This window comes from Zootoca vivipara, chromosome Z2 (assembly GCF_965207765.1).
Source record: "Zootoca vivipara chromosome Z2, rZooViv2.hap1.1, whole genome shotgun sequence".
In the NCBI taxonomy this organism is placed as follows: Eukaryota; Metazoa; Chordata; class Lepidosauria; order Squamata; family Lacertidae; genus Zootoca; species Zootoca vivipara.
Genome location: NC_142585.1, coordinates 55,761 through 66,528, shown reverse-complemented (window position 1 = coordinate 66,528; position 10,768 = coordinate 55,761). Strand labels below are relative to the sequence as shown.

The 10,768-nt window shown below is 47.8% G+C and overlaps 1 protein-coding gene across 1 annotated transcript in view; it reads left to right on the top strand.

Moving 5' to 3' along the window:
- The first annotated feature begins 8,876 nt into the window (after positions 1 to 8,876).
- Positions 8,877 to 10,768, top strand: part of HPRT1 (hypoxanthine phosphoribosyltransferase 1) — a 38,657-nt gene continuing 36,765 nt past the window's right edge. Inside the window, exon 1 of the mRNA XM_088665139.1 lies at positions 8,877 to 8,917. Coding sequence (XP_088521265.1) covers positions 8,897 to 8,917 — 21 coding nt within the window. The 5' untranslated portion in view covers positions 8,877 to 8,896. The remainder of the gene's footprint in view (positions 8,918 to 10,768) is intronic.

Sequence of the window (10,768 nt, the reverse complement as noted above, 5' to 3'; positions counted from 1 at the left end):
AAGCCTACAGCCACACCACTCTGAAAGCACCCAATCCCATCGGATCTCTGAAGTTAATCAGGGTCGGGGCTGGTTAGTTGATGGGAGACAAAGAAAAATATGCTGCTGTCAACCTCCAACCTCTGTAATGACACCCAGGGACAAAGACGGTCGAAGCGGACACGGAGCAATGGATTCAAACTTCAAGGAAGAAGATTCCACCTCAACATGAGGAAGAACTTCCTGACAGTAAGAGCTGTTCGGCAGTGGGATTTGCTGCCAAGAAGTGGGGTGGAGTCTCCTTCTTTGGAGGTCTTTAAGCAGAGGCTTGACAGGCATATGTCCAGAATGCTTGGATGGTGTTTCCTGCTTGGCAGGGGGTTGGACTGGATGGCCCTTGGGGTCTCTTCCAACTCTTTGATTCTATGTCCTAGGAAGGCTCACCTGTAGATCACTGATAGATGGGAATAAGGTTAAGTTGATACCCATGATCATACTCAGCCTTTCTGGGAAATAAGAAATGGAGAAGTAAGCAAGCTGTTGAAGCTTTCCCTCTACTCAGGAACATAAGCACACTTGTTGGCAGCGGCATCTGTTTGCTTTTTAACCAAAATTGGCTAACAAACCAGCTTCCGCTGGAGAGGTACGCAGTACTTAGTGTAGGGTGGTGGGCTCTTCTGAGCCTGAAGATACCATAAAGGCACTTTCCTCTAAAACAGGGGAAGCTATCCTTTGGCCCCCCTTGGATGTTGGGACTACAGCTCCCATTAGGTAAAGGTAAAGGTACCGCTGACCATTAGGTCCAGTCGTGGACGACTCTGGGGTTGCAGCGCTCATCTTGCTCTATAGGCTGAGGGAGCCGGCGTTTGTCCGCAGACAGCTTCCGGGTCTTGTGGCCGGCATGACTAAGCCGCTTCTGACAAACCAGAGCAGCACATGGAAATGCCATTTACCTTCCCGCCGGAGTGGTACCTATTTATCTACTTGCACTTTGACGTGCTTTCGAACTGCTAGGTGGGCAGGAGCTGGGACCGAGCGACGGGAGCTCACCCCGCCGCGGGGATTCGAACCGCCGACCTTCTGATCAGCAAGCCCTAGGCTCAGCGGTTTAACCACAGCGCCACCTGGGTCCACAGCTCCCATTATCCATTGCCATTTGTTGTGGCTGATGGGAGTTGTAGTCCAAAGCAGCTGGAGGGCCCCGTGTTAGCCACTCCTGCTCCTAAAGGGAAGAAACAGAAGGATTTGTGGACTGGCTGATCAAGATACCAACTGAGGAGCAACCCATTCATTCATCTGGGCCTTCTGGGCAGTTGCTGATAGCATCCAGTTTCTAGAACATGGGGACAGTCCTGTCTCGCTTGGGGAAGATTCATAGCTCACACAGGGTATGCCTGCCTGTTCACTTATTAAGTTCTGCTGCAGTGATAAAATAAGTTCTTTCCCCACAGCATTGGCCAAGTGTCTGGCTATGGATACCCAGAGACATTTGAATGGAAACACAAATTGCCATCTATTAAAGGTGGCCTTAAGAAGTATTTTTGCTGGATCCTTAAGTGTGTGAGAGAGATCTGGTTCCAAGTGCTTCATGGGAATTGTTGTTGTTGTTTAGTCGTTTAGTCGTGTCCCACTCTTCGTGACCCCATGGACCATAGCACGCCAGGCACTCCTGTCTTGCACTGCCTCCCGCAGTTTGGTCAAACTCATGTTCGTAGCTTCGAGAACACTGTCCAACCATCTCGTCCTCTGTCGTCCCCTTCTCCTTGTGCCCTCCATCTTTCCCAACATCAGGGTCTTTTCCAAGGATTCTTCTCTTCTCATGAGGTGGCCAAAGTATTGGAGCCTCAGCTTCACAATCTGTCCTTCCAGGGAGCACTCAGGGCTGATTTCCTTAAGAATGGATAGGTTTGATCTTGCAGTCCATGGGACTCTCAAGAGTCTCCTCCAGCACCATAATTCAAAAGCATCAATTCTTCGGCGATCAGCCTTCTTGATGGTCCAGCTCTCACTTCCATACATCACTACTGGGAAAACCATAGCTTCAACTATACGGACCTTTGTCGACAAGGTGATGTCTCTGCTTTTTAAGATGCTGTCTAGGTTTGTCATTGCTTTTCTCCCAAGAAGCAGACGTCTTTTAATTTCGTGACTGCTGTCACCATCTGCAGTGATCAAGGAGCCCAAGAAAGTCAAATCTCTCACTGCCTCCATTTCTTCCCCTTCTATTTGCCAGGAGGTGATGGGACCAGTGGCCATGATCTTGGTTTTTTTGATGTTGAGCTTCAGACCATATTTTGCGCTCTCCTCTTTCACCCTCATTCAAAGGTTCTTTAATTCCTCCTCACTTTCTGCCATCAAGGTTGTGTCATCTGCATATCTGAGAATACAGCTTTATGGGAATACAGAGAGTATATTCACACAGCACCACCCCAAGGGTGGCGGTGATAGGGTTAATATTTAGATGTTCTTGAGCAGAGTTTGCTTTCTCTCTTATCCAAAAAAGCAGATCCGTTTCATTAAAAGTATGCGTGGCTGCCTGTATGTCGTGTAACTACCCCTTGGGGTACAGCTTTCTCTCTCTGCTGCCTCCTTTAACAAGCATGCCACACGGTTTAGCTTTTAAAAACAGAGCATCTAACTTAATTGCATCTAACTTAATTGCACACCGTGTTATATGGGGTGAAATAGGCCGCTGTCATTGCATAAATTTTTATTTACGTCTATAATTCAGTATATGCCTGTTGTCTTTGTCCATGGGGTTTTCTTGGCAGGGATACTGGAGTGGCTTGCCAGTCCCTTCTCCAGGTGGATCACGTTTAGTCAAAACTCTCCACTATGACCTGTCCATCTTGCGTGGCCCTGCATGGTATAGCTCATAGCTTCTCTGAGTTATTCAAGCCCCTTCGCCACGACAAGGCATTGATCCATGAAGGAGCGCAAAATATGGTCTGAAGCTCAACATCAAAAAAACCAAGATCATGGCCACTGGTCCCATCACCTCCTGGCAAATAGAAGGGGAAGAAATGGAGGCAGTGAGAGATTTGACTTTCTTGGGCTCCTTGATCACTGCAGATGGTGACAGCAGTCACGAAATTAAAAGACGCCTGCTTCTTGGGAGAAAAGCAATGACAAACCTAGACAGCATCTTCAAAAGCAGAGACATCACCTTGTCGACAAAGGTCCGTATAGTTAAAGCTATGGTTTTCCCAGTAGTGATGTATGGAAGTGAGAGCTGGACCATCAAGAAGGCTGATCGCCGAAGAATTGATGCTTTTGAATTATGGTGCTGGAGGAGACTCTTGAGAGTCCCATGGACTGCAAGAAGATCAAACCTATCCATTCTTAAGGAAATCAGCCCTGAGTGCTCCCTGGAAGGACAGATCGTGAAGCTGAGGCTCCAATACTTTGGCCACCTCATGAGAAGAGAAGAATCCTTGGAAAAGACCCTGATGTTGGGAAAGATTGAGGGCACTAGGAGAAGGGGACGACAGAGGACGAGATGGTTGGACAGTGTTCTCGAAGCTACGAACATGAGTTTGACCAAACTGCGGGAGGCAGCGCAAGACAGGAGTGCCTGGCGTGCTCTGGTCCGTGGGGTCACGAAGAGTCGGACACGACTAAATGACTAAACAACAATAATTCAGTAACTCCTGTACACACAAGCTATAGGCCAAGGGTCCTCTGTGTGGACTCTCATTTGCACAAGCACTCCAAGGTAATGGGAGCTGGAATCCAGTAACAACTGGGGGGGGGGTTGGGTTCCGTGTCTCTAGTCTTGGGACCAGGAGAACACTTGACTACCTTAAAAATCAAAAATAATAGAGGTAGGCAGCAAAGTATAGCATTCAAAAACCCAAATGGGAAGCTGTATCAGCGACCTTGTAGTGGGGGAGTGCAAAAAATAAATAAGAATGCCGTCGCTGTGCAATGCGGAGTCGAAGGCGGTGCCAAGGCCTAGGTGGTACCGTGAAGAAAGCTATTTCTCATGTCAGTGTTAACTGGCCTGTGCTTATCGCTATCAAATAAGGGTTAGGAGGCTGCGGCGCTTCTGAAAAACAGTCGCTGGGAGGGGAAGGGGCTGCTCTTGCGCTCGGATCCTGCTTGCTGTTTTCCAGCCCCTCGTAGCAGGATGCTGGGCTAGATGGCCATTGGCCTCATCCAGCTCTTCTGATTTATGTTCTTCAACCTTTGTAGATTTTAATTGGGAGGCACACTATTTTCTCAAGCCTTTAGAGCTTTATAATCAGCATTTTCAGTTGGGCTTTGAAAGGAATTGCCGCCCAATTATATTCTAAGTAACCTGGTACCTGATAATGCTGTCTTGCCAGCAGCATTCTGAAAACACATTTCAGAATCCACATTTCCCCAGCTTCCTGGCTTCCAGATGTTTTTGCCGGGGAGGATGGAAGTTCTAAAGCAGGTGGATGTCACCCAGCCAGCAAGGGTTGGTCCAGGCATCCCCAAACTTCGGCCCTCCAGATGTTTTGGACTACAATCCCCATCTTCCCCAACCACTGGTCCTGCTAGCTAGGGATCATGGGAGTTGTAGGCCAAAACATCTGGAGGGCCGCAGTTTGGGGATGCCTGGGTTGGTCTAACCAGGCTTCCTCAACCTTGGCCATCCAGATGTTTTGAGACTACAATTCCCATCATCCCTGACCACTGGACCTGCTAGCTAGGGATCATGGGAGTTGTAGGCCAAAAAACATCTGGAGGGCCAAGGTTGAGGAAGCCTCGTTTAACCTGATGAAAAAAAATAGATGGCGCTAGGAAGTTCAAACATTCCTTAAAAGTTAAAATTATCAAGAATGATTAATTTGGAAGCGGGGAGCGAATAAAAGGGGGGAACCGTTTTCTCCAAACTAGCATGCCTGGATTTCAGAATATGGTCCCTATTCCTGCATGGGTGGGTTCAGAGGAGTCCAGACTTTGTGTAACATTGCCGTACAGTATTGTCACAGCGAAACCGTTTGTAATGGACAAGGTGCGCCGTAAGCAAATGTTGATATGCCAGTATTTAAACTAAGATAATTGAGGTTGTTTTGCCAGAGCATAGCTGCCAAGTTATCCCTTATTTTAAGGGATTTTCCCTTATGCTGAATAGGCTTCCTCGCGAGAAAAGGGAAAACTTGGCAGCTATGTGCCAGAGTAGTTATCTCCTGTTTGGACTACTGCAATGTGTTCTATGTGGGGCTACCTTTGAAGGTGACCCGGAAACTGCAACTAATCTTCAAAGACCTACATTGGCTCCCAGTACGTTTCCGAGCACAATTCAAAGTGTTGGTGCTGACCTTGAAAGCCCTAAACCAGGCATCCCCAAACTTCGGCCCTCCAGATGTTTTGGACTACAATTTCCATCTTCCCCGACCACTGGTCCTGTTAGCTATGGATCATGGGAGTTGTAGGCCAAAACATCTGGAGGGCCGCAGTTTGGGGATGCCTGCCCTAAACAGCCTCGGTCCAGTATACCCAAAGGAGCGTCTCCACCCCCATTGTTCTGCCCGGACACTGAGGTCCAGCACCGAGGGCCTTCTGGCGGTTCCCTCGCTACGAGAAGCCAAGTTGCAGGGAACCAGGCAGAGGGCCTTCTCGGTGGTGGCGCCTGCCCTGTGGAACGCCCTCCCATCAGATGTCAAAAAGGAAAACAACTACAAGACACTTAGAATACATGTGAAGGCGGCCCTATTTAGGGAAGCTTTTAATGTTTAGTAGATTATTGCATTTTAATGTTCTGTTGGAGGCCTCCCAGAGTGGCTGGGGAAACTCAGCCGGATGAGCAGGGTATAAATTATTATTATTATTATTATTATTATTATTATTATTATTATTGTTATTGTTATTATTGTTATTGTTATTATTATTATTATTTCCTCAACCCCTACTTCTGCATTCTTCATAGCGACAGGTGCTGCACTGCTGTTTTGGAAATGAAGATTGTCCAGAATTGCTGCATGTGTGGCCTTTTAAGCAAAGCAACTCAAAGGCACTAAGGAATGATAGTTCTAGCTGTAGCTGTTATTTAGCTAAGTCAGAGCTTTCCAAACTTTTCTTGTTAGCGACACGCTTTTTAGACATACATCATATCATATCATATACGAAAGGATGTCATATAGAGGAGGGAGAAAGATTGTTTTCTGCTGCTCCAGAGAAGCGGACACGGAGCAATGGATTCAAACTTCCAGAAAGAAGATTCCACCTCAACATTAGGAAGAACTTCCTGACAGTAAGAGATGTTCAGCAGTGGGATTTGCTGCCAAGGAGTGTGGTGGAGTCTCCTTCTTTGGAGGTCTTTAAGCAGAGGCTTGACAGGCATATGTCAAGAATGCTTTGATGGTGTTTCCTGCTTGGCAGGGGGTTGGACTGGATGGCCCTCGTGGTCTCTTCCAACTCTATGATTCTATGATTCTAAAATATACTGTAGCAATCCATAAACAGCAAATGTTCAAATTGATCAGGAGGCTTGTGCAGAACCTTGTCGGCTCTGCATTTATTATTAGGTTCCTCAAATAACATTTCCTCATCTTTCCACTGAACTGTGCATTTCAGCTCATCTGCCAGAGAAAAGAGGTTCTATCAGGGGGCCTTATTGGTGTCTGGAAGACCCCCAGATTGGGTTCCTCTACTTGCAGTGCCTACACGGGAGAATTTATTTTAATTTCCATACTGCACGTCACCAGAGGATCGCAGGCGAAGGGCCAAATACATAACGCAGTAAAGAACAAAAACAACAATTTAAAAGGCTGACAGTAAGAGCTGTTCGGCAGTGGGATTTGCTACCAAGGAGTGTGGTGGAGTCTCCTTCTTTGGAGGTCATTAAGCAGAGGCTTGACAGCCATATGTCAAGAATGCTTTGATGGCGTTTCCTGCTTGGCAGGGGGTTGGACTGGATGGCCCTTGGGGTCTCTTCCAACTCTTCCAACTCTATGATTCTATGACACAGTAATTCAGTTTCACTAGCAAGCCAGAGGTTAAACTAACCCCTTTCCAGCCACAGAAGGCGCACAGCATATCTACACATTGCAGCTGGCGCACTAACATGCTGTGAGGCAGAGTTTGGGAAGCTTGTTTAAAAATGCATTTATTTCTGGATGAAAACCTCACCCTCCTCATCACCCCAAAAAGCGGTGTGGCCTACCTACGTGTAGATGGCCTGTGCTGTCGCTCACGGGGACATTCCTTCCTCTGCAGACCTTGCAGCAATGAAATGGAAAGAGTAGTGGGCTGCATGGCCCAATCGTCGGAAGGTTTCCTCGGAGGCAAGTCCCACTGTGCGCAAAATATATTGCAAGAGTTTCTCTGTGATAATAGAGTTGAAGAAACATCAAAGTTATGCCTGCACTTAATGACTTTTATTTCAGAAACTTTGGCATTGGTCAGTGAAAAGAAGAACTACATCAAGAGGGGGAGTGCTTCAATATTTTCTGCAAGAAGCAGGTTTTGTTCTTTTGTATTAATTGTACTGGTTCCCTTGAGTATTGTTTTCAGAAGGGGGGGAATGACATGCTCATTTTCTGTATCTCTTCAAGCCACACTATTCAACAATGGATTGATGTTGTCAGCTCCCATTTTTATTAGTTTCTGATGGAAAAGACTTGTTAGAACTCTGACATTCTAGTTCCTGTGGACATGAAGGCGTCACATCTCCACTGTAATTCAGCTTCCTGTTTAATTAGTTTAATTTAATTACAATTAATTTAATTGTACGAGAGAAGCTGATAGCAATAGAAACACCCTATTGTGGACTAGGTTAAAAATAGGGCGATGCTATCCATGCCATTTCCATAGGAGACTGTCTTCCTAGCCCCGTTTCAACCTGCAGTAACTTTCCATCATGTGAACTTCATGGTTCTGGTTTCATGTTCATATATTTGAGCATGGCTATCATATCACCCAAATTGCTGGAACTGAAGTCCCCAGGGTTTCCCCCAAGCAACCTGAGACTGTGCTTGTGTGATGCTAATTGATCCTTTGCCATCTTCATGCTTCTACTGGTTCTGGGATACCAGGAGGAGGGGAGCTTGTCACAGCGGGAGGGATAGACCCCAGGGCATCTTCGCCAGCCTGACTCATCTCCGTCTCTCGGCCTCCCTCCTCCCTCTGTCCTGCTTCTGTTTCTGCCTCCGCTTCTGGACTTCTCTCTGCTACAGACTCTCCCGGCTCACTAAGCCCTATAACCTCTTCAGCTTCCGACGCCTCCTCCTCCCAGGCTTCCCCAGATAGTTCCTGCTGTCATTTTTATGCATCCAGCTAGTCCCTGACACCCAGCAGTTTCTTGCTTGAGCTGCAGATCCTTAGACCAAGGCTACCCCTACAGCAGAAGAACAAGGTGTTAGGAACCTGGACTGCACTCCTTCAGACTGTAGCTGGAGCAGGGATGGGGAACTTGTGACTCCCATCATTCCTGGGCATTCGCTGTGCTAGCTGAGAGTGATGGGAGTTGTAGTCCAACAACATCTGAAGGGGCACTATTCTCTATTCCTGAGCTTGGCAGGTGCCATTTTTTTAATGCTCACCCACATTTTTTTTTTTTAAGGAATCCCTGTATGCACACTCCCTGTGTTCTATTCTGCATGCGTTTCCGTAAGGCACCTTTCAAAACTGCTTCCCTTAACCGCCCTATGAAGTTGTGTGGTTGAATGGATTGAAAGCGCAAGGAAGCAAATGCCAGCGACACAAAAGGAAAAACTTCCTAAAGGTCACAGGGGTCTGACAGACACAGAATGCCTTGGGAGGCGGTGGGCTCTTCTTTGCTGGGTGGGATGCTGCACTGAGAAGGTTAAGGGGTGATATGATAGCCATGTTCAAATATATGAAAGGATGTCATATGGAGGAGGGAAAAAGATTGTTTTCTGCTGCTCCAGAGAAGCGGACACAGAGCAATGGATTCAAGCTACAAGAAAGAAGATTCCACCTCAACATGAGGAAGAACTTCCTGACAGTAAGAGCTGTTCGACAGTGGAATTTGCTGCCAAGGAGTGTGGTGGAGTGAGTCTCCTTCTTTGGAGGTCTTTAAGCAGAGGCTTGACAGGCATCTGTCAAGAATGCTTTGATGGTGTTTCCTGCTTGGCAGGGGGTTTGAATCCATTGCTCCGTGTCCGCTTCTCTGGAGCAGCAGAAAACCTTTCTCCCTCCTCCATATGACATCCTTTCATATATTTGAACATGGCTATCATATCGCCCCTGAACCTTCTCTTCTCCAGGCTAAACATACCCAGCTCCCTAAGCCGGAGACTCCACCCCACTTCTTGGCAGCAAATCCCACTGCCGAACAGCTCTTACTGTCAGGAAGTTCTTCCTCATGTTGAGGTGGAATCTTCTTTCTTGGAGTTTGAATCCATTGCTCCGTGTCCGCTTCTCTGGAGCAGCAGAAAACAATCTTTCTGTTGTGTATTGAGTCAAAGGATTTTATCTCTGTATTATTATTGTCTGTATTTGCATTAGGATAAAGTAACTGCCTTTTGGTTCCAGAGGGTACAGCTACTATTGGTTCATTTAAGCTGCTGTATTTGGATCCTCTGTCTTATTGGTTCCCTCCAAAAGGCAGCACTGTGATTGCCTGATATTGTTCCCTCCAAAATGTATCCCCTTCTAGCTAGTTCCCTGTCCCTATAAATGTAGCCTTCCTGCCCTCACAGTCAGTCTTGTTCACTTTAATAAAGAGCTGTTACTAGAGAACTGTCTCCAGCATGTTTTGTCAAGAGAGCTGAAATCACAAACCCCACGTCACAACAACTGGCAACGAAGGTGGGATCCAGATTGCAGCTGAGAACAAGACTCACTGGCCAGCTGAGAAGACGACCCTGCCTGCTAGGACAATGGAGAGTCCAAGGGTATTGGAGCCCTTCCAGCCATCAGAGCCCCACACCTGGGAAGACTACGTCGAACGCTTCGAGTTCTTTGCAGTGGCTCAAGGGATCACTGATGCCAGCAAAAGAAGGGCCACATTCCTGAGCTACTGTGGGCCTGAGACCTTCAAGCTAGCCAAGGCATTACTTGCTCCAGCAAAGCTGAGTGAGACATCTCTCCAAGATATTCTTGCCTGCCTAACAAGCCACTTGGCGCCTACTGAGACCAAGATGGCCCGGCGGATGGAGTTCCATAAGAGGCAGCAGCATGCTGGGGAGTCTGTATCCGCATTTCTGGCTGAACTCCGGAAGCTCGCTCAGCACTGCGGCTTTCAAAATCTGGAAGAGACTCTCCTGGATCGGTTTGTTGGTGGTCTGAGCAGCAAGAAAGCCAGAAGACGCATCGTGGCTAAAGAAGAGGTTACCCTTGCTTCAGCCTTGAAGGAGGCCACCACCATGGAGAATTATGAAAGAGAGGAGCTTGATGCCAGTCGCAAGGCCACTAAGCCACAGATAGAAGTTGCGCATGCCATGGACGAGCTAGAGGCTACTCCGAGCCAGAGCCCAGTCCGTGGGGTCAAGTTGGTGCGTCAGGCCTGCACAGTGCACAAAGATCACCGAGGCGGAAACCATGGGCGGAAGAGTTGTCATTTCAGGGATGCTATGTGCCGGATGTGCGGGAAGACAGGTCACATCGCCAGGGTCTGTAGATCGGCGGCGTCGGGAGCGACAGGAGCACCTAGACTGGAGCATCGCAGACCGCCCACAGCAACTCGTTTTCTAAAGGACTGCCACTACGTAACGGAGATCAACGGGAGGGCCGTGCAGTTTCCAGCGCAAGGCAAGGCACACGTCAAGGTGAAGATTGAGGGTCAGCAGTGCGACATGGAGGTGGACTCCGGATCTGCATTCACCATCGTGTCGGACCAGACCGCGAAGACATT